This window comes from Rhinoderma darwinii, chromosome 7 (assembly GCF_050947455.1).
Source record: "Rhinoderma darwinii isolate aRhiDar2 chromosome 7, aRhiDar2.hap1, whole genome shotgun sequence".
In the NCBI taxonomy this organism is placed as follows: domain Eukaryota; kingdom Metazoa; phylum Chordata; class Amphibia; order Anura; family Rhinodermatidae; genus Rhinoderma; species Rhinoderma darwinii.
In genome coordinates this window covers 32,748,285-32,772,749 of record NC_134693.1, presented here as the reverse complement: position 1 = coordinate 32,772,749, position 24,465 = coordinate 32,748,285, and the positions used below count along the sequence as shown (strand labels likewise).

General features: G+C 40.0%; 1 protein-coding gene across 1 annotated transcript in view; it reads left to right on the top strand.

Annotated features, from left to right (window-relative positions):
• CACNA1E (calcium voltage-gated channel subunit alpha1 E) overlaps positions 1–24,465 on the top strand; it is a 468,864-nt gene that overhangs the window by 88,640 nt on the left and 355,759 nt on the right. Inside the window, exon 2 of the mRNA XM_075833132.1 lies at positions 9,953–10,433. Coding sequence (XP_075689247.1) covers positions 9,967–10,433 — 467 coding nt within the window. The 5' untranslated portion in view covers positions 9,953–9,966. The remainder of the gene's footprint in view (positions 1–9,952; positions 10,434–24,465) is intronic.

The window sequence follows — 24,465 nt, the reverse complement described above, 5'->3', positions numbered from 1 at the left end:
CGTGCTTCAATTCCATGGACTTCATGGATTGCAAAATAATATTCAAAAGATTAAGCCAACAATTTAAAATATAATATGCAAAAGACAAAGAATGAGCGCTGGCAGAAGTAGCGGTAGTAGAGGAAGGTGTTCATTCTTGCACAAAGCATCTCTAATCTTTCTCTGAATATGACTTGTTTGACTGCAGTGCAAGGAGATCGTTTCCAGTTTTGTTACTTTCCGATTTAATAAAGGGACAGGCGGAGGTTGGTAGGTGTCAGTGGGATGATTCAATTACTGAAATCAGGTGAACATGAGTTGAAATCAATGAATAGAAATACCTCCCACCATATTTTGGGTAAACGATCATAGTTATTATATTTCCAAAAAACATTATATATTTTGTTATCTTATAGAAGAAAGTCGAATTTAATATGCATAATTTAAAATGCATTAGTTGTAATTCACCAGCTGATAATGCAGGGAAACCTCTTTGAGATGACCACCCAAAATTCCAATGAAAAGTTGTCTTCTAGAGGAGTGGGGCTCTAAAGTTCAGCATGAGATATATATATATATATATATATAAAGAAAGAAGATTTGCAGCACTCCAATGTGAAAAAAGTGGTGGTTTATTCAATCCAAGAACAACAGCAACGTTTCAATCCTACAATAGGATCTTTATCAAGCTTGATAAAGATCCTATTGTAGGATTGAAACGTTGCTGTTGTTCTTGGATTGAATAAACCACCACTTTTTTCACATTGGAGTGCTGCAAATCTTCTTTCTTTATATACCAATACACGTCCGAGGATCGGGACGTTTTGCTGGGCACCTGATCGATTGATTCCGTGTGAGTGCTGCTGCTTTCTTGTTTGCTATATATATATATATATATATATATATATATATATATATACTCAATTTTCCTCCTCTCCCATCCTATCCATATCCACACATGTACGGTTTTCAATGCAAGGCTGGCTGGCCATCCTACCACATGTACTGTATGTAGTGGGGTCTGCTAGCTCCTGCAGTAACTTTCCTGAATCAGCCACTTCCTTCTACTCCAAATGTCTCTTGTTATATCACAGGTGCCAATCCCTTATTAATACTCGTAGTGAAGTGCTCCTCAGACCCTGGGACCTACAGTTTTCGAAGTTGTACAAAGAAATTTAAAGGCAGAGCGTTGCTTTTTAATCGATAAATTGCATCCTTCTCTCAATGGCGCCATAGACAGGCAACTTATCTACAGTACCTACCAATTAAACCAGCCGTGTGTCCAGGTTACTGACGGTCTTCTCAAAGATCTTTGGGAAAGCTTTCACCGTGTATACTTTTGCTAAATAGTAATATAGTAGCATAGGCATCTTTTCTGCTGCAATGGTGCTGCCCTGTTGCTGGGTTTCCTCAAAGACTATAGATCATCACTGGATTTTTAAGCAATGTGACACCATGCGATCCATTTACCAGGCAAAAGTCCCAAGTGCTAGCAACACCACTGAATAGTAGGTTTTAGAAAATCCTCAAAGGAAAATCCCTTCTTTGAGCAGTAAAGGAAATGAAATAAAAAATAGATATATAGTTCTGAACCTGTTGAGACATGGACTCCACAAGTCCTCTGAAAGTGTCCTGTGGTATCTGACACCAAGATATTAGCAGCAGATCCTTTAAGACCTGTAAGGTGCAAGGCCCTACCTTGCACCTTACAGGACTTAAAGGATCTGCTGCTCCATGGACCGGACTTGTTTTTCAAGAACATCTTGCAAATACTTTATTGGATTGAAATTTGGGCAATTTGGAGACCAAGACAACACCTTGAACTCTTTGTCATGTTCCTCAACCCATTCCTGAACAATATTTGCAGTGTGGTAGGGCGCATTATCCTGCTGAAAGAGACCACTGCCATTAGGGAATATTGTCATGAAGGGGTATAATATGTCTGCATCAATGTTTAGACAGGTGATACATGACATCACTTAAAGGACCAGTGTCACGGGAAAAATTTTTTTTAGATCAATTTGCTTTTAGTGTTTTATTAAAACATGTTTTATTTATTTGTGTGTTTGTGTTTTACTTTTTTTTATTTTTTAACTATTTCTTGTCTATGGGGGCTGCAATTTTTTTTTCCATCTCTGTATGTGTCGATTAACGACACATACAGACATGGAATACGGCACATACAAGCCCATAGTGAATGCGAACGGGGCCCGTTCCATCCACTATGCTGTACGCCGTCTGTGTGGGAACGGCGCATGCGCCGCTCCCACACAGTCCAAATTGAAGGTCTTCGGCCGAGCGACGTCCGGCGCCATTTTCTTGTGGAACGGAAGCCGCGGCCGGACAGTAAGATTACTACTTCCGGTCGCGGCTTCCGGACTTGTGCACTTGGAGCGGAGGGAGCAGACTGAGCGGACGGACCGGAGGGAGCGGCGGCGGCAGGAGCACTTAAGTTAGGTCTGTGTATGTACGTGTTTTACTGTGTGTTTACTACTGTATGTAAACCTACTACACTGTGTGTTAGCTCAAAAAATGGCGACACACAGTGTAGGAATTTTGACCGTTCAATCCCCTCGTTTCTCCTGGCACTAGCCAGGATAAAGGAGGGGGGATTCTGAGAGCTCACTAGAGCGAGTGAGTTTTCTCAAATTTTGCAGCATAAAGAAATGAGGTTGCTTTACCACATGCCAATGCTGCAATTTTGGGAATTGCTCCATCTAGTGACCAGCACTGGGAAATGTTATAAAATAGAATCTAATTTATAATATTTCCTGACTCATGAAAAAATAAAAAAAATTAGAACAATGTTTAATTACTTATACACTAACTGTTTAACTAAAAAAAAAAATTTCTAGCGAAACATTCCCTTTAAGTAACATCCACATGAATCTCAGGAACCAAGGTTTTCCAGCAGAACATTGCCCAGAGAATCACACTGCTCCCATCGACTTGCCTTCTTCCCATTGTGCATCCTGGTGCCATCTCTTCCCCAGGTAAGCGCCGCACATACACCTGGCCGCCCACATGATGTGCAAGAAAATGTGATTCATCAGATAAGGCCACCTTTTCCATTGCTCCATGGATCAGTTCTAATGCTCATGTGCCCATTATAGAAGCTTTTGGCTGTGGACAGGGGTCAACATGGGCATTGACTGGTCTACAGCTATGCCACCCCAATCATAGCAAGGTACAATGCAGTGCGTCTTCTGACATCTTTCTATCATAGCCAGTATTATGTATGTCTGTATACACGAATCAAAGAAAGCAGCTTGTCTTTCAGAAATGAGGGTGCCGACCTATGTATCCTGATTTAGCATCCAAAAACGTCTACAAAAACAGGGAAACGGCAGCAGGCAATGTCAGCGAACGAAACAAGTGGACTTTATTCACCCAACTGCAATGTTTCATATTTCATTTATAAATTGTATAATGCACCACTTGGAATTTCACTTTATTCCTGATAATCTGTTTATAGTAACAGCTGCCATTTTGGACTCATGAAAGGATCGTTCCCCTATAGGAATAAATGAAGAAGCAATATTTCTAACCATGTAGCAGCCAAGCCCAGTACCCATGGAGGTGCCCTAAATACATTTCTAATAGAAGTATTTGAAATATTTTATGCTATGTTTCACACGAGTCTCCAAACTAGGAAGTTAAAGGGACCTACTATACGCTCATGGTTACAATAAGTCCCTTATTTCTTATGATGTAATAACTATTAACATAATAATTTTTCATTTTTAGTAACCATTAAACAGTTATGCAATCAATTCTAGCAGCTCGCGGAAAATCTGCCTAAAAATTCCATTTGGAAGTTTCAGGCCGATTTTCCTCTGCCTGCGTGCCGATTTTCGCTGCGTTTTTCGCCCGCGGCCATTGAGCGCTGCGGGCATAAAACTCTGCGAAATACGCTTTCTCTGTGAACATACCCTTAATGTTTGCCTGTTTTTTTTTTTAAAGACTCCACTCTGAGAGTTTGATATCCAGGCTAGACAATCCTTTGGGAGCTGAACAGCCAGGATTCAAAGTTAACACATTCTGCCTGCACTGATACATTGTAACAAACCATCAGAACAGGAGGGAAAAAAGCTAACAGGTCTGCACAGGTCTGTACAGGTTTTCAGCCATTGAATTCAAACAAAAATATTGGCATTCATGCAAGCAGAGATCTTGATAATGGATCAAAATTGAAACACAAAGGGCCTCATTTATAAAAACTATTCTAAGGAAACGTGTCATTTTGTGTCTGTGTGAGCTGATCAAATGGGATCTGATTGGTTGCTATGGGTAATGCTGACTTTTTCTTGGAATACTTAATTGAAGTCAAAAGTAAGTTAAAAAAGTTGCATGACTTTTTATGATACAGTAATTAAGCATTATTTGCATAAAAATTGAGAAATAATTTTAAAGTACATGTTAAAAGAGAATTCATCTATATAAAATGTTGTGTAACATTGTAAATACATTGCAGGACTTGTACTGGTACAAGTCCTGAGTTACAGCTTGCAATATAGTCCACAGCTAGATAGTCAGACCATGAATCAAGTATTTATTCTATATCTAACTGATATACTATTAATTCCTGTCATCTTTCATCAAGACCATATGCCCTATTAGAGCATATCCCACTTGTGTACCCCTTTATGAGCCTCTACGAACCCCGCTCTGACAGAACTCGTCCGTCCATGTATTACATGGTCAGCCATTCATTTAAAGAGCCAACATGTAATACTACATTTCCCCTGCAGAGGAACCAAACTGGGTAATAGTTGATCCCCGAGGGTTTCAGAAATCATTCTTGCAGCAATCATCCACTTTTTATTAGAAAAAGGGGCTTTCTTAGGCTTCGTTCACATCTGCGTCAGTTCTCCGTTCATGGGTTCCGTTGGACCTTTCTATCAGGGGAACCCATGAATGGAATCCAAACTGAAACAAACAGAAACCATAGGTTTGCATTTGTATTACCATTGATATGAACGGTGACGAATCCGGTGCAAATGGTTTCTGTTTGTCATCGTTGTGTAAGGGTTCTGTTGTTTTGACGGAATCAATACCATAGTAGACTGCACTATTCATTCCGTCAAAACAACGGAACTCTTACACAACGGTGACAAACGGAAACCATTTGCACCGGATCTATCAATGGTGCAAACCTATGGTTTCCGTTTGTTTCAGTTTGGATTCCGTTCATGGGTTCCCCTGACGGAAAGCTCAGATGGAACCATGAACAGAGTCCCGACGCAGATGTGAACGAAGCCTAATAGGACAACCACTTTAAGTACTGGCATAACTAATGATACTGGAATGTCTGACGGGAATAGAAACATAGCTCTCCTAGAGATGAGGGTCTCACTAGTCAAGCAGATTTTATTGCATTACAACCTGAATCTTGTCTATTACAGAGAAGTGTTTCCCTCACCTGACCTAAAAAAACACAGAACAATGTCCTTTTTCAGCCTCGAGTGGATAACAAGCAATTCAGAATCCTTCATAGATCTCCTAATTTTCCATAGATGGATTTATGTTTAGTGATCTATTGTTTTTCCAGGTCTACATTCCAAGGATTGAGCAATTATCTCTGACCGATGCTTTTCTGTAAGAGATTAATACATAGCCATCGTTGTTGGTAATTCACCAAACCCTAATCTGATTTGAGTTTATGGCAATGCTGGCGAAGCCCGGACACTGAGGTGGTATCAGTGCTGCCTTTGTGGTTTGAAGCAATAAACAGGATCATGAAGCTGAAGTAAAATTCCATTCTTTGTAAAAATTTGAAATTGATCGTTTTGTTTATTACTAAACAAACATGTGAACAACATAGAAAGTATCAAGGTTACATCAATACAATGAAGCGTATGTCTCATTACTGTAATCGTATGTGCATGCTTGGTCTTCCTGGTGTGATGTCAGAGCTGTGCTGTATCCTCCAGCCAATCAGATATATCCCCCAGATGTAGTATCAGGGTATGTTCACACGGCTTGGCAAAATATGTCTGACAATACAGAGCTGTTTACAAGCGAAAACAGCTCCTGATTTTCAGATGTTTTTATAGAAACTCGTGTTTTTCGCGGCGTATTTTATGGACGTTTTTGGAGCTGTTTTTCAATGGAGTCAATGAAAAATGGCTCCAAAAACATCCCAAGAAATGACCTGCTTTACTTTTTACGCGCCGTATTTTGAAAACGACGCGTAAAATTATGCCTCGTGGGAACAGAAGACCGTAAATCCCATTGCAAGCAGTGGGCAGATGTTTGGAGGCGTAATGGTGCAGTTTTTTTCAGGCGTAATTCAGGGTGTAAACGGCCCGAATTACGTCTGAAAACACATCGTGTGAACATGCCCTAAAGGCTGCATTCACACGAGCGTGTCCGATTTGCGGGCACAAAAAACAGTCTGTATTTCCTGCATTTCATGCCATCAGTATGCGTTCTGTGTGGCATCAGTGTGCTTTGCGTGTGGTATCCGTTTTTCACGTCCGTGATTATCCTCGGTAAGCACTTTCTTTTTTTTTTTATTTCTCTGCATTTCTTTAGCAACTGATGTATGAAACACAGACAGCACACGGATGTCGTCCATGTGCTGTCGGTATTGTTCACACACCCATAGACTTCAATGGGCGACATAGTCCGCAAAAATGGACCAATATAGGACATGCATTGAGTTTCAGGCAGTTATTTTCTGCAGCAATTCCGTTGTGTGTGGACAAGCCCTAAATATGTTACTGAAGATAAGCTTTTTTTATGACTCAGAAGTTTTGAAAACATTTGCAGAGAGCCTCCAGGAAGGCAATGGGCAACTGCAAGCTCCTGGAAGCCGAGGAAGATGCCCCCTTCCCCTAATAAGATTTATTACAAAGCAATGAGAAAGTTTAATGTGTGCTGTATCTCCAAGCAAGGTGCCCAACTTTTTGGCCATCAGATGTTCACATCTGTTTGTCTCTATTGTGCAAGGGTTCCGTCGTTTTGATGGGATGAATACTGTCAAAACGATGGAACCCTTGCACAACGGAGACAAACTGAAACCATTGGCACCGGATCCATTACCATTGAAATCAATGGTGATGGAAATGGAAACCTATGGTTTCAGTTTGTGTCAGTCAGGGCTCCGTTCCGACGGAAAGCTCAGACGGAACATCGGAACGGAGCCCTGACGCAGATGTGAACGAAGCCTAAGAACAGGATGGGAGGTGTCATTATTAGCATATGGCACACTTTTGAACGGCCCCCTGAATGGGGGATCGAACACAGTACAGTGGGTGCAATAGCACTCACTGAAGAACATCATGAGCGCTCTTTATTAAAGGAGTCGGTCTAGTGATAAACTCTATTTAAGCAATATTTACCTTTCCTTGAGAACTCTTCTAATTAAATTATTAGATTAACTCTATAATTAATTTAATTACTAGTTAGAACAGCAAAAACATGTGTGGGTTAGTTCATATAGGGTAAACAGCAGCTAAAAACAGAAAAAAAATACCACTTTATAGCACTCCATAAATAAAAAATGAGTCAAGATTAACCAGCTATGAACGCCTCCGGGCCACTGCCATAGCCTCCTAAAAATGTCCTAATACATTACAATCCACATAAAGGAAAACAATATTTCCATGTTTCATGTCTTCAGTGACACTAATGGGATTTCTTTCCCAATGACTTCAATGACACTTTTTTCTGTTTAATACAAATTTCTTGTGTGTAATTGGGGGGAACATTATAATGTTCTATTTTTCATGTATAATAAACCAACAAAAACCATAATAATTGAAATTTTCTTGCCCAGCTGCCGCACAGAAGAAAGAGTCGGTGATCTTTGTTTTATTACATGTTTGACTTTTGATAAATGTCTCAATTTGTTTATGTTTTGTGATTAAATTTTTCATACTGCTTTTTTTAAGCATCTACATTAATTGGCTTCAGGTGTTACCATGGTGATTTGTTCGCTGTATCTTCCATTTTAATTTGCCATGGAAGTCAATTTCTTAGAAATGCTAATAGAATCTACATAAATTTGACATGCCCGCATACTAAAGTGTGGCAGAGGAAGTACATTAATTCTCATTGGTAAAAAGCAATATATAAATTTGTCTTGACAGGTCAGAGAAAGAAGAACCAATCTGTACAAAATCAACTAGTACCAAGAAATCAATTAATACTATGCAAAACTAATGTTCACCTTTTAACACCATGTCATTTTAATGTCCAAAATTCTGTGCTCATTAATTTCATCATATATCATTCTAGCAGTCGGAGGTCCATATACCTGATAAAGAGCTTCACATTTCATGCATGGACATAACGTTAATAAGAACCTATCACCTCTCAATTCTGGTGCTTCTTTTTGCAGAACTATATGTTCCTCTATTATTCCTCCTAGAACTTAATCAATAAATTGACAAATGGGTGTTCCTAGTTGGGGGCGTGTCCATACACAGACTGACACTGACCAATCAGTGAAACTGGGTAGGGACACGCCTCTTTACAAGGGGAATGGTAACACCAAGTTGTCAATTTATTCGTAAATGTCTAGGAGGAATAACAGAGGAATGGCACAACACCGATTTCTAAGAAAATATGTTTCAGAATTGGAATTTCATGGAGAATACAAGTATTTGCTACTTGTTTTTTTTACCCTACTTCTCTCACAGTTCCTAATAGATAGTTGGGCAACCATTTTGATAAGGGTAGCCTGGCACATCAGACTATTCCTGCTCCTCAAAAAGTCCCTTTTTTAAATTCCTACTTTTGAAATTTTTGAAATGGAGTTGAGGGAACTCAAACATTACAAAAACGCCACATATTAAGCAAGTGGCGATAAAAAAAAGAATAAATTTTGCTCTATAAGTAACAAATGTGCAAAGCTCCAGAAATGGCTATATACAAAATAAATAATACTGCTTTAGGGGAGTTCACACAGAGGTTTTTTACAAATTTTTTGACACGGAAACTGCATCAGAAAATGCACCAAATAACAGACGAAAACGCCTGAGAGGTGGAGGCGTTTTTTCCCCGCGAGCGACATGCCGTATCTTCGGGCGTTTACGTCTGTGACCTCCCATTGTCATGAATGGGAGGCAGAGAAAGCCTTTTTCGGGGCGGTTTTTGCCTGCGTCGCTCGATGGTTGCGGGCGAAAAACGCCTTGAAAAATGTCAAAAATGTAAAAATCTGCAAAAAAACTCTATGTGAACAGGGCCCTATACTGTATTTTGCATTCACCAGTATCTGTATAATGATAACAATAATAGGCAGTTGTTTTAAGAAGGCATTTTATGTCTTCTTTTAGGAAATTGATATTCTATATGTGATCCTTGACCCGTCTTTCGTTACATAACATTGACAAGCCTTCTAGTCTGGGAATATTCAAATGTGAAAAGTAAGCTCTGCTGTTTATACAGTCTTCACCTCCCATCTTATTTATCCAGACAATGATAAAACTTACATTTTGGGAGCAATGTCCTATAATAATAATAATAATAATAATAATAATAATAATAATAATAATAATAATAATAATAATAATAATAACTTAACCCAGTGATCCTCTTACATGATATTTTCTTCTCTATATAATTATAGTGTTTGTAGAGGGGGGAATATATTAAACACCAAACGCCAGTATTTAAAAGTGGGCGTGGCTTTTCAAAAGGGGCAGGGTCATCCACATCCCGATAAATTTACTAGGCTACAAATCGACGTAAGTTACTGTATAGCTCAGACCTACTTCAGCTTGTATTGCACGGACTGCCAGAGATGCGAGTGCCTCTTCATAAATTAGATGCATTTTACTACAACTTTATTTATATTAATGGTGGTGTATGAAACACCAGCCTCAATAAATTAACCCCATACTCTCAAGAGCATATTTTGTCAAAATGGTTGTTAATGAAAAGAGTAAAAATGAGTATGACAAATCTTTCTCAATGCCAATCAACACTATTGTAACTTCCAATTCTTGTTTTGTATTTCCCGCAGAGAAATGTGTTCGGATGGTATTAAAGATGCTTGGATTAAGCTCCTGCTCAACCAGTGCGCATACGCTCACCGAGCCTGACCACTCCAGCACGCTAGGGATATCCACGTTGGATGCCGACCCCCAGATGTATGTCCTGGCCCTGCCAGAGGTTGAGACTTGGCGGAAGCACCGATTGGGTTTAACCCAAGCTACTCACTCTTGCAACCTTTTGGAACCAGATACAATTTCAGAGACTTTGGTATCACGCACAGCAAGTTACGATGCCTTGTACGATCTCCGTGCGCAGGAGGCGGAGACTAACTTTCCCTTTGAGGGGAACAGCATGTTCGAGGTGGCCACTGGAGGGGACTCAGAGTTTCCATTGAGCCCTCATGTAATAAAGAGGAGAAGAGGAGGTCTGATAGAGCAGAAGGATATCATAAAAGCTCATGAGGCACATAAGATGCAAAGCACGCCCCAAGCACGGCGGAAAGAGTGGGAGTAAGTACTATTGCGTCTGTGGGATGGAATTGGAACCTACCTGTTCTTACTTAGAAATGAATGACGGCTGTGTTCACACCGTGTGTTTTTGTGGCATTTTTAACCTGCATTGAGAAACATGGGAGTTTATCTTCCTAAACAAAAAAAACACATGTGAAAAAGGAACAAAAATGCACAATGTGAACGCAGCCTAATAATGTAACTGGTTTGTTGTGCTGTCTACCTTTCTCGCTAAGCTAGGGTGATTGAATTACTAGTTTCCCCACCTACCATAGAACCACTTAAAGGATTTGTCTCATCAAGGAAATCCCTGTAATTGCCGTAGAAGTTGCGGCTGCCCATAGATTTTCCCTGCAAGTACTGTGAAATAAATGGGCGACTATGTTATATGTGCCAGAGTAAGAGCTGCTCATTGTTAACGTATTTTCCCTTTTGCTAATAGAAAGCGGTCCCAAACAGATGACCCCATTTATGATGTCCATGTGCCCTAAAATGCACAGAGGTTATCTTATTGAGACAACCCTTCATTAAAGGACCTTTAAAGCTTTGTAACATTACAGATATTTTCTTTATTTTTAGTTTAGGCAGGAAATTATATTACTTTTATGTTTTGATGCTAAATAGAGTTCTTCAATGAGAGACAGTGTATGGGCAGATATACATGAGTAAACCCTAGTGGACAAAGGCACAGGGAAAGGGCACCTTACAGAGCTACCCCTACCACCATTACAGTCCTTTCTCCTTCACTTCACAATGTTGTAAGGCCCAATAATAAGTGCTTAAAGGGGTTGTCCACTTTCTGAAAACTGATGACTTATCCACCGGATAGGTTATCAGTATATAATCGGTGCGTGTCCGACATCCGGACCCTGCACCGATCCGCAACTCTGGCTGCCTCCGTGCACCGGATGTTTGGAATGGGGTGCAGTAGTTGGAGCTGGAATCAGATTGCTCCGACCACTGCATAGCGGGCGTTCAGCATATCTGCAGCTCTGCTCCTATTCACTTGAATAGGAGCAGAGCTGCAATACTGCAGCTCGACCGCTATTCTTTGAACAGAGACATCTGCTTCCGGTAATATCGTCCGGTGCCCAGGGGCAGCGGGAGTACCGATCGGTGCGGGGTCCGTGTGTCGGACACGCACCGATTATATATTGATGAGCTATCCGGTGTAACCCGGTATCCCTAGCATTGGTATACTTCTTGCATTTTGGGATTTTATGGAGGTGAAAGGACTACCTGCCATGAATTTTTGTTATCCAGGTGTACATTTTTGTATAAAGAAGTAGTGTGTCCCAATTCCGAGGACCAGATGTGTACATGGAAATCTTCTGCGTAGCCTTCCAGACATTGTCAGACCGCTATATAGCTGTAGCCTTATGCTTATCAGTAATAATCATGAATATCACAGTAAACTTAAAGGGGTTATGTGGGGACCGAAAAGTATTAGCAATGAGGTCACTGCAGTACGTGAGTACACTGCTAATGTACATGCCGGTCCCCTGTCGCGCTGATTATGAGATTTTAATAGATTTTTCATAGCGCTGCCGGGGAACCAGAAGTCTAGTTGCACAGTCTTCTTTGATACCAATACGACTCTTTGTCATGTGACCGGCCCCGCTGTACTCTATGTAATCCATGTGCTACTGCTGCAGCTTGTACATAGAGTACTGCGGGGCCGGTCACATGACGAAGAGTCGTATCGTCATCAAAGAAGACTGTACAACTAGACTTCTGGTACCCCCCGGCAACGCTATGAAATATCTATTAAAATCTCATAATCAGCATGACGGGTTACCGGAATGTATATCAGCGGTGTACTCACATACTGCAGGGACTACACTGCTAATCATATTCGGTCCCCACATTACAGCTATATATTGCTTTAAAGTTAGGCCATTAAAGGGGTTAACCCCCTAAAATACCATGCTAAGATGCTTCCTACATCTCACTACATTGTCATACACGTCTGTGAAAATCTCTGCCCCAGTAAAAATCAGTGGAGATCTGTCAGATAGGATCCAGATTGCCATTCATGATGAGGGGGTGCCATTCTCTGTTTTCAATGCTGTTACAATGTAACTTGCTATCCATTAGGGGCATACAGTAGCTATAGTGGGTGCAGAAATAGTAGTCGCACCTGGTCCCTAGTGTCTAACCGGGACAAAAGTCCCCTCTGTCCCATAGTAAGATACAAGTATTATAAATAACATGGTAGGTGGGGGGCCTCGTTTCTGATTTTACATTGGGGCCTGGAGCTTTAAGTTACACCTTTTGTAAATCTGGTGATTGCTGTATAGCAGTGCTCAGGCTCAGGTATCGGAGTTTGCTGGGAGTTGTTGTCCCAACACTTGGTCACAGTTTGCAAACCACTGCTGTATTGAGTCAAGATACCTAAAGTGAATCAGTCTTATCTTAATAAGGCACTATTATTGCATTAGGAAAAATGATTCACCTTTTTGCACAATATCCCTCTGACATAATCATAAGAGTGTTTGATACAATATCTTAATCTACGCACTTGTATTTGAACTATACACAGTAGCATTACAAATCACTTTATTGGACTCATAGATGTTACATACAGTACGCAAACCTTCATCTGTGCAAGCAGGACTAGGACTGAACAAGTTCTCAACTTCTTAATGTAAACAATAATGCTTCTATTCACTGACAGCATGCAGAGACATTGAAAATGGTAAGTAATTTAAATGCAAAGTATATAAGGAAGCTGCATGGATTTTCCAACCCTAGAACATTTTTATAAAAACTATAAACTATCCAATATTTAAATTTTTGGGCATATAAATTGGACGAATTTAGCAGACACTTGATGATGACCAGCTACTGAATATTCATGACCTGTTTGTAACAGTGAATTAAGTGTCATGATTATAATCAACTAAAAATAAGATATTAATAATGACAATAAACAATGATTACTATTATTAAGGCTTTATACCTTATGTACTAAATATTATGTGTAAAGAAATATTTAAAAATCTTCCATATGAATAGTCCATAATAAAGTGTTATACCCAATAAACGAGACCTTGCTGGTGTTTGCCACCATGTCAGCATTTGAAAAAGTCACTAATTCTCAACCTGCACCAAGCCGCAAAATCTAGTCTGTAATCTCAACAAAGAACGGGTCATTTTCTAAAGACTTTATAGGAATGCATTAAAACTGAATGTAAAAGTTAAAAAACATAAACTGCGAAAAGATCAAAACAATATAGAAAAAAGGAGTAAGATACTATGAAAATATTTTAAATGATTTGTATCGCCACCTTCTGGGCACATATGGGAATACAACACTTTTTAAAAAAATTCTATTTTTCTATTATTAAATCTCTTTTATTAAAGATTTTACAAACATATACAGATGTAGACGTCTTTACCTTGACTTTTAACGCATTAAATAAACAGTGGCTAGATCCCTTATTAGGCTATGTTCACACGGAGTATTTTGGGGGAGGAATATCTGCCTCAAAGCTCCAAACGGAATTTTGAGGCAGATATTCCTCCCCCAAAATACTCCGTGTGAATAGCAATTATCGCGCCGTTTTTCGCCCGCGGCCATTGAGCGCCGCGGGCAGAAAACACGCTTTCTCCTGCATCCCATTGAAGTCAATGGGAGGTCGGAGGCGGAAGCGCCCGAAGATAGGGCATGTCGCTTCTTTTTCCCGCGAGGCAGTTTTACTGCTCGCGGGAAAAAGACGCCGACGCCTCCCATTGAAATCAATGGGAGGCGTTCTCGGGCCGTTTCTGCCGAGTTTTGCGACGCGGTTTCCGCGTCAAAAAACTCGGCAAAAGACCCCGTGTGAACATAGCCAGCATAGTGAGAAGATGTCATATAACAAAGCAGTCTTACGTTTACAGCAAATTAAAAAATCACAACAAACAGATATATAAAAATAAACAATATAAAAAATGCATAGAAACAAATCGTTAGTAGTATTTTAATTGCATTTCAAAACTTGTTTTTGTAGCACATCCAAGTGTTTGTAAATTACTAATCTATGTGCTTTCACCACTCATCTCTTATATGATGATTATGTTTCCGTATGTTAGACAGTCATACATCATAGATATTTCTAACACTGTAGCTCAAAATATTTGAACCTAAATTCCATCCAATGTGTGTGTGTTTTTTTTTCTTGTATCAGGTTTTGAATAGGGTTTGAACAAAATCATTTCACTTTACACACAATAATTTACATATTATGTACAACCGTTTCCGTTTTGTGGACAGAATAACATGGATCCTAGTGGCTTTTGTGTGCTGTCCGTTTTTTTTTTATGGCAGGCACACACTAGAATGGGTGAGATGGACCACTGACACAGACAAGAATAGGACATGTTATATAATTTTGTGGAGTGGACATACGGCTCAGCAAAAAGAAACGGATGTGTGCATGGCCTCATAGAAATGAATGGTTCAGTATGCTATCCGCAAAAAAAACAACACAAAAAACGAACAACTGAAAGGACACTGAAGAAAACAAATTGTGCATGAGCCCTTAATACGTAGAAGCAACAGGAAAAATTGTCCAATCACTTGCCTTTATTTATTTAGGGCTATGGCTACATAGCGACATAAAATTATAGTAAATTGATGTAAAAATATGCTTGCAAAGCAATTCCAATTATTCCCTATGAGGAAAGGCAAGCAACCTTGTGATTACCTTAACATTTCTAACTGTGTCACTTTCAAATTTATTCCCCATAGGGTATAAGTGGAGTAGAACCGCAAACTAAATTTTACTGTGTTTTACCATCGTATTGACTGGAGCTAGAGGTTTTAAACGTAGAGGTAAACTCCCCAAAGTCCAATATATGGCCAAGCAAACAGCGAGGTTTGTTTTTAAACCACCTGTTAAAGCATACCTCTAAAGATCCACTTAAAAATTTAAGGATATTCACGTCAATGCAGAAATTCAAGTTTCTTATGTAGAATTAAAAAAAAAAACGAACAATGTTTTTTATAAACGTTATTTGCTTGCAGGCTGCACACTCTATTCATTTCAGTAGGGAGCAAGAAAACTGGAATTACTGCAGCCCTTTACTTCCTCCCTGCAGAGAGAGAGAGAGAGAGAGAGAGAGAGACAAATAGATAGACAAGTAAATACAAATAAATAGAAAGAAGGATACAGCTGAAATAACTTGAAATTCCCTTTTTTTTAAAAAAAAAAAAAGATATTCATGTGTTGCGCGTGTCTGTAGAGTCCTGTGATCACAGCAGCATGGACACTGTGAGACGAGTGTGACTACAGCGGTGTACTAACAGGAGAGGGAGGACTGATCTATCTATCTATCTATCTATCTATCTATCTATCTATCTATCTATCTATCTATCTATCTATCTATCTATCTATCTATCTATCTATCTATCTATCTATCTATCTATCTATCTATCTATCTATCTATCTATCTATCTATCTATCTATCCATCTATCGTTTATCCCAACGTACCTACTCCCTCTGCAGCCGTCCCTGTGCAGTGTTTCAGACAATAGGGAAGATTTACTAAGAAAATTGCATACAAATAATGGATTACATGCTGCGCGCCATATTTTTAAAGTTTTAGATGCTTTTTAGACCTGCGTAGACAGTTGTGTCTAGAAAAGGTGCCCGCATCCTACAACATTATTGATAAATCTCCCATAGTATGAGAGAAGGATCGAGGATGTCTAGTGCTCTGTTAGTTTAGTAACATTTATGTATTCCAGGAAAGCTCCTTTAAAGCTGGAACCTGATTATAAATAAGCCGCAGTTCTACTTCCATTGCCAAACATTGTCCCCTGATCGTCTATAATACCATGCCTTATCCTGTAGCACATAATATGTGCATAGCCCCACTTACAAGTGACAAATAGTAATATGCAGATGCCATGTCTATGTACTCCAGGCAAGAACAGAAGCTGAAAAATCTGTTAGTGAGTGTCAAGCTTGCGGGCACACAGCCCAGGGAGCTGGAAAGGTTGACACAATAAGAGACTATGGAATCAAAGACTTTGCAATCTACACAGACCATGCCGGCAATCTCCAATCCTATGCACCGTGGCAAACTGTACTGTTCACATTATGTAATGATCCCATGAGGTAGCTATGAAATGAATGGCCTATTAGATGTTTAAACCTTTCATATATTAGACAAATTTGTTGGGCTGATATTGCAGTATTCATCGCCCCGATGAGGGACAGAGTTTTCTGAAAGTTAATGCTTGCCAAAATACGATGGATGCGTTCCAAAGTCCTAACACCCTTTATGAAATTACTGAGTGAGTTGTTCAGACCTTCTGGGCAGCCTGACAGAGTTTGCATTTCCAATGCAGTGGAAACAATGAATTACATTAGCATGTGCGACTGGAGGCCTTGTTTTAACAAGTAGGAGAAGAAGAAACGATGTTACTTGCCAGATGAAAATTTTAGTTATTTTTGCATCGCTTTCTTTTGCTCCCGTCAACTAGAATCTTCTTTCCTGCTGTGCTGTCAGGCGTCAAAAAGCAATGATATTATAAACTGCGTGTTCAGTTGCAGAGAAAGGTTGTGTACCAAGGCAATGCCCTTCTGTAGGCAGTCTGTGCCAACGGGTGCTCAGGAAGTTGTCATGATTCACATTATTCATTGAGAATGAATGTCTGATGTTAGAACACAACTCACTGACAAGCCTATCATAAAGCGTACAGTACATCATGCTTGCCTACTTTCAAGATTCATTTACAGAGAGATTTGAGATGTGTTGTGCTTTGTGCTGGCTATGCCCCTATAATGACATCCAAAGTGCCTCCATTAAAGGTGTTGTTTTACCACAGACCCTTTCTATGTTGGAGTTATGGGTCCGGCTCCCAACACCACTGGCAAACAGTTGATTTTGCTAAGTAAAGCCACAGCTAGCCAAACTTTGCGAGGGAAAATACACTATTAAATGGAAGCCGTCTAGATGAATGGCTGTCCATGTAATACATAGATGACTCGAGTTCAACAGGGCTTACTGAGTAGCTCTCCATTCTAACTCATAGAGCGGGGAGCGGGGCACCGAGACAAAGTTCACCATGGGACAACCGCTTTAACAATGCCTCCTGTGAACAATACCTGCAGAGTGCCCATAATAAACAGTGCTAGTAGACTGCCCCCCCCCACGTAAAACAATACCGGCAAAGTGTCCCACACACAGTTCCATTAGAGTGCCCCTGAAGTAAAGAAGTTTACCTAGATTTTAGACAGAGCAGGCCTTCCACCACAAAGGGAGTTATCTATCTATCTATCTATCTATCTATCTATCTATCTATCTATCTATCTATCTATCTATCTATCTATCTATCTATCTATCTATCTATCTATCTATCTATCTATCTATCTATCTATCTATCTATCTCATCTCCCAAAGAAAGGAACTCAGCCACTCAGTGATGGGTGCAATTCCTCTCGGTACTCTTGTCTTGACTAATTGACTTTGTGTCCCTCCTTTACAAAAAAAAAATCAAAGATGATGCAAAACTCCAAGGTTGTAATGAAAAAAGTCAAAGTCTTTTCATTCACCCATAAGCAGTGTTTCAGCCTAGCTCAATGGGGTCTTTCTCATCCCTTGTAAGAGCAAAGGGTAGCTTGACGTTTGGTCTGGGTTCTGCCTCCTTCGATATCAGTGTGGCTCTTGAGAGGCTGGGGTGCTCTGTACAGACTCACATCATCTGTTGTAAAGAACCAACCTGAGCTTGGAATTCCTTGTCCTTGCGCCCTATAGCAGTGGCATGAGCTACCCTTATGTTATGTATACCATCAAGCTGAGAACAAACCGTATTTCAAATTATACACAATGAGACTCTGAAATCTTATGTAGGAACCACCGTGCGGAGTAGATTAAGCTACACAGTTGTCTATGTTGACCCCACTACTGGTCTGGATCTTGGTTATAATCACTTGACCACTTCCATTGCTCTGATTCATTAAATATATGGGAAAAGCCGGAGAGCCACAGAACTTTAGTGGATACCTTGTGCTGATAAATAGTTTAGTGTATTATCTGAAGCTCCACTAGATAGTCATCAAATTTCACACTTCTTGATCAAACAGGTTCTACTTCAATAAAAGTTCCACTGATGTGACCTTCTGACATTTAGAGTGCTAAGTTTTGTATACCAATTTGAAAACCTATTTTTCCGGATCCACTAGTGGTTAGGCAATGGACGTACTGTACATTGAAATATCTTTTGCTCAAGCTAAAAAGGGTTAAGAAAACATAAAATGTACTGAATTTTTTTTAAAGTTATCTTTAACCTGTTGGGATTTATGTACCTTTTGTCCTTTGACCTATGGAAGGGAGGGGCTAGGAACATTCATAGTGGGTCATGTTGTTTTGGAGTATAACTCATGAGGAAATGGAAGGCAATTGGGCATTTTTAAGATTTTAAAGCTGTTATGTGTGAGCTTTGTGCATTTTTAGCATGTATATACAATATTAAAAGAAGCATGATTGGAATCCTTGAGGTTCTGCGCAGTGGTGTTCATTTCTTTTCTTGCACAGATGTGGGTTGGATATACCCATTAAAGTATTTGAGGACTCAGATAGTGGTGAATACAGGTCAGGGAAGTGCATTATTACCTTGATTGACCTAGCATTGGCATCCGTAGTGTTCGGACTGAGAGGGACGATTAACCACAAGACTTGTAAACCTTGAGGGACTAGAACCGTCCAGAATAGAACAAAAGGAACCCCCAGGTACATGTGAGGTGGAAGTTTGACTTTTTGATAATATAACTATAGGTGGTCTGGAACAGAACGCCGTTTTTCCCATTTAAATCAATGGGCAGATGCTTAGAGGCGTTCTGCTTCCGGTTTTTCGGCCCGAAAAACGGCAGAAAATAAGTCGCGTGAACATACCCAAAGTCTGCTGGAAATCAACGTCCCGTGGTAGTCTCCATCTCTATATTGACTCTGCTCTGAACATTTATGTTTGTATATCATATCAATGGTCAGGTTTACTGCATGTATATATAATATAAAGCTTATGTAAGAATAAGTTATTAAAATATAAAATAATGACTGGATATTGATGTCACTTGTACAAATAACACCATGTACTGCTGTCTTCTATGCAGAACAAAATGAAGCTCAGGTGGATTTTAATTAAAAAAACTGCAGTTCATAAAACCATTAAAAATTGTTGCATTTCATTTCTTGAAGAGCTGATATAATTTGCAGCAAGGGAGACAAGAGGACAAGACATAGAGACTCACAGGGTTTTCACTGAATTGTCTTTTTGATAGGCTAAATAATTAAAATCTCGCACCCCTGTCATTATGCTTTACTCAGGCTTTACAGCATCAGGCGAAATGACCTCTGTGTTCTTTTATGTGGCGGAGGGATTTCAGTGCACTTATAATTATATATTCGGGCTGTTGACAAGAATGAACTAAATGTTCTGCAGGAAAACAGTCTTTCGCAAACATTATCACTTATTCCAAAAATACTTCTGCTGTCAACACTTATGTAGTGATCCAGGGATGCTTCCAGCTTCATTAGGAATTAAGCAAGTACACAGTCATTTCTTTGTTGCCCTAAGCTCAATAATTTAGATTTTTACTTTAAGCAGCAACAACAGTTTGCACTTAATTGGGCGACATGTCCTAGGAAAAATAGACAGACTTAACTTCATGCTTACGGATGTAGCCATCTTTATCTTGACTCTGATAGCTTGCTGCCTCGTGATATCACACAACAAAAGCCATTGAAAAGTCATGGAAAAAGTAAAGATAAAGGATCTTGCCACGGTGTATTTAATGCGTCAAAAGTCAAGATAAAGATGGCTACATCTGTATGCATGAACTCGAACCTGTCGATGCTGTGCGCAGAACGCTTGCCAAAAAAACACTCTTTTGGCATAGGTTTGGCCCATTTGGAAACGTGTATGTCAGAATCATTCAAATAAGCAAGACCAGGACCCAGCAAGACCAGGATTGATATGTATGGTTCTGGAAAACCAAACCTGGTTCGATAAGTTCTATCATAATCTAATTGTTATTACAATAAGATTATGGAGTAAATCGGCATAAGTTAGTGTCATAGCCAAAAAAATCCATGGACAGAACAGCTCTGACTAGACAAAAGCTAGTACAAACAGCATAAAGAGAAGAAGTGCTCAATCAGGAGAAAAGGAGTAGTCAAAACTGAGGTTAGGCACAAAGAGAAAGCCGGTCCAACAATTTAAAGGGATTGTCTCATCAAGACAATAAATAATTTTTAAATTTAAGTTGGCCTGTCGATGAGCTGATCATTGCGGGTTCAGCTTTAGAAAATCATGCCGATCAGCTGTACTCACTGAGGGAATCTGCAACTGATCATACATTTGCCCCTGTAAGATCTGCCCTTGTGAATGGTTCTTCTCTCTAGTTAAAAGACAGAGGTCCTGAGTTGAGGACCCCTCTCTAGGATGCCAATATTCTCTAATAGGGGTTGTCTTCCATTCAAGGATCTAAGGATATCAGGGGAGAATTACTCCTTTCACAAGCAGAAACAAGCACCAGTGATCCACAGCAATAAAGTTTCTCAGCTCTCTCAAGCTTTAGGGTATGTTCAGACGGCCTATTTTCGGCCTGTTTTTCAGGCCGTAAACAGGCAGGAAAATGTCTGGTAAATCGGAAGCAAAACGCCTCCAAACATCTGCCCATTGATTTCAATGGGAAATACAGCATCCTGTTCCGACTGGGTGTTTTTTACGTGCCCCTTTTTCAAAACGGCCGCATAAAAAAATGGCCACGAAAAAGAAGTGCATGTCACATGTTGAGCCGTTTTTGGAGCCGTATTTCATTGACTCTATAGAAAAACAGCTCCAAAAACGGCCGTAAAAAACACTTCCAAAAACTCAAGTTGCTAAAAAACATCTGAAAATCAGGAGCTGTTTTCCCTTGAAAACAGCTCTGTATTTTCAGACGTTTTTTTATTTTGTGTGTGCACATACCCTTAGGCTTCATTTGGTCAGAAGGCCTATCATCCGGGTCTTCTATGATAATGAAGACTATGCAGGAAAGCTGTCAGATGAGCAGGAAGTACCTCCTTCCCGGAGCCTCACCGACCACCCTCTGCAGGAACTAGAAGGTCAGTATATAAGTTTGTGTGTAGGTTGTTTATAGTCACAGGCCGGGTCACTGATAACTAATCTCCATTGGTGTCCAGAAGTGTAAATTGATGCCATCAAAGCGTCTGAAAAGACACTTGTTGAATGTATCCTATAAATGCCTCCTGAGATAAAGTCCTAATCATGTATTATTAGCATTTTATGTCATGTAAGTGTGTGTATATGTGTGTATAATAAAGTGTTTTGTGAGTCAATATTTTCTATTATAATCTTACAACCAATGTTTATTATGAAGTTGCATATTTATATTACATTATATCATGTTATGTTATTAAGTAGATTGTGTGCAGGGTTTTCAGTTAGTGAATGTATTTCAAATGCTTCTGGTTCTAAACTCAACACTGTAACCTCTCATTCTCTTTCATTTTGCTGCTTATTTCAGATACATTCAAGTAAATTATCTTGGTATTATTAATACAAGAAGTGGGTAATTTCACCTGATTATTTCATAGATGCTTGACAGTTTGCTAAAAATAAGCACAGAATAATCACTCCTCGGCTGCCTCACCTGAGGCTAACTATTATATGATGATATAGTATTTTGTTGCTATGGCAATAAGCTACTTAAATGCCTTTGTTAAAATGGCTGTATATTAAACTATAATACTGTGTGATGTGTGCGTAGGGCGTACATTGAGAAAATAAAGTGCGCTTACACAGTAGAGTACAAAAATCTTTTAAGAGTATGATAACGTTTCCTTTAATCTGGAATTATCCAGCATAATAAACATTATTTATTACTTTACAAATTCCAGAAACTGTGAATTTATTGAGGCTGCTACAGTATTTAAAGAGGCTCTGTCACTAGTTTAGTAACGCCCTATCTCCTAGTTAATCTTATAGGTGCTGCCGCGCTGATAATGCTAGTAAAATTGTGTTCCAAAATGGTTATTATTTTAATAGTTATGAACTTTTTCGAAATATGCAAATTAGCCTTTATTAGACAAGTGAGAGGTATCAGCAGTGATTCTCCTGAGGTGGCGCTACCGAGCAGCCTCTGACCTGTACTATCAGCATGAAGCTGCTTCACACAGTATGAGAGACTGAGAAAGGAGGGAAGGGGATCACTTCAATAAGCCATACCAGCAGTTCTGGTTCAGATTCTAATCTTTCATATGACACCAGGATCGCAGTTCTAGCTGTGAAACAACCGCAGATATCACCAGTTGATTACACAGTCGGGAATGGAAGCTGTATACTATATGATCACGCTGTGTTGCTGGGCAGGGAAGGGGGAGAAGTTGTATGCTGATTGGACAGCGTCATACAGAAAATATTACACCACCCAGAGCGAAAAGAGTCACCTCCCATTTGGCTAATTCCACATCCTGACCAAGATCTTTGAATAAAGAAATTTTGTTGCAAGTCCGGTGAGTGCCTCGATATCTTCTATTCGTTTATTCCCTTGTAGATAGTACCACAGTGCCCATGTTGATAGTGCCCTTATATAGTGTCACAGTGTCCATGTTGATAGTGCTACACCCCCCTGAAGATAGCGCCACCCCATCTGTAGATAGTGCTACCCCCCTGAAGATAGCGCCATTGGGACTCCCTCTGGGAGCGGAATCCCCAGTCAGAGCATAGGCCAGGGATTCCGCTCCTAGAGGGAAGCCCTGATGTCACTGTCCATATATGGACAGTGACGTCAGTGGCTACTCCTTGAGCGAAATCCCCGTTGCCGACTCTGGCTGGGGATTCCGCTCCAGGAGGAGCCCCATATGTCAATGTCAATATATGGACAGCGACCTCAGGGGTTTCCTCTGGGAGCAGAATCCCCGGCCAGATCATTGGCAACGGGGACTCTGCTCAATCAGTAGGCACTGACGTCACTGTCCATATATGGACAGTGACGTCAAGGGCTTTCCCGAGCATGAGCACTTAAAGTAGCACTGTGCCCGGGGAGTCCTCGGCAAGTGGAGGTGCTCCCTCTGTTCTAATTCTGAAGCAGGGAGCTTATGGTTCCCTGCTTCAGCATTGGGAGCAACTGTATCTGTGTCCTGAGGATGCAGATACAGTTGACAGCGGGACATACCCCTGGCCGCCTAGGACAGCGGGACACCGCCCGGAATCCGGGACTGTCCCGCTGAATCCGGGATGGTTGAGAGGTATGCTCACTTAGACAGTTTAAATTAGACTAGACAGGCAGACGATATGCCAAATTTAACGCAGTGATGCATGCTGTATGATAAATTTGGCGTATCTTATTTGGCGTAGCTTGCTAGACATATTGGACACTTTACTTTTCCTTATGCCACCTCTTGGTTGTTATACTTTAAACTAATATTTAGTGCCAAATTTTTGGTGCAATTTTGTCGCACTTTTGCGCATTTTACGCCACACTCCCTTTTCTAGACACCTTTTAAAACTGTCTAGTGAGACGAAAAAACTGTCAAATAACACCTAATAAATTTGTCTCAGGGCATGTCTGTTTTTGGTGCATATTGAGCCAGAATTCTAGTGCATTTAGCTTAGTAAATCTCCTCTAAAGTGATATCTGCTTTTAGCGTCTTGCTTTTGTTTTTGGCTAGCAGTCACACGTGGCAGTAATGATGTGGCAGACAACTGCAGACAAAGTGCAGGATTTTACATGCAGATTTTGGCACGGATTTGAATAGAAAGAGTACTCATTCTATTCTAAACCACAATTCTAGTGATACTAATACAAAAAGTGAATGTCAATGGTGCGGCTTATGAAAAGCCAATAGTCTTCCTGACATGAAAGGGTTACTAACATACAAAACACTTGTAAAGCAGAATAGCCAATCAAAAGGCTTGGACAGGATATTGCACATTCATAGAGATTTCATAAACCCTAGGGTATGTTCACACGGCTTATTTTCAGGCGCATTTTGGATTGTAAAAACTTCTATTATGCTCCAAAAGACACATAAAAT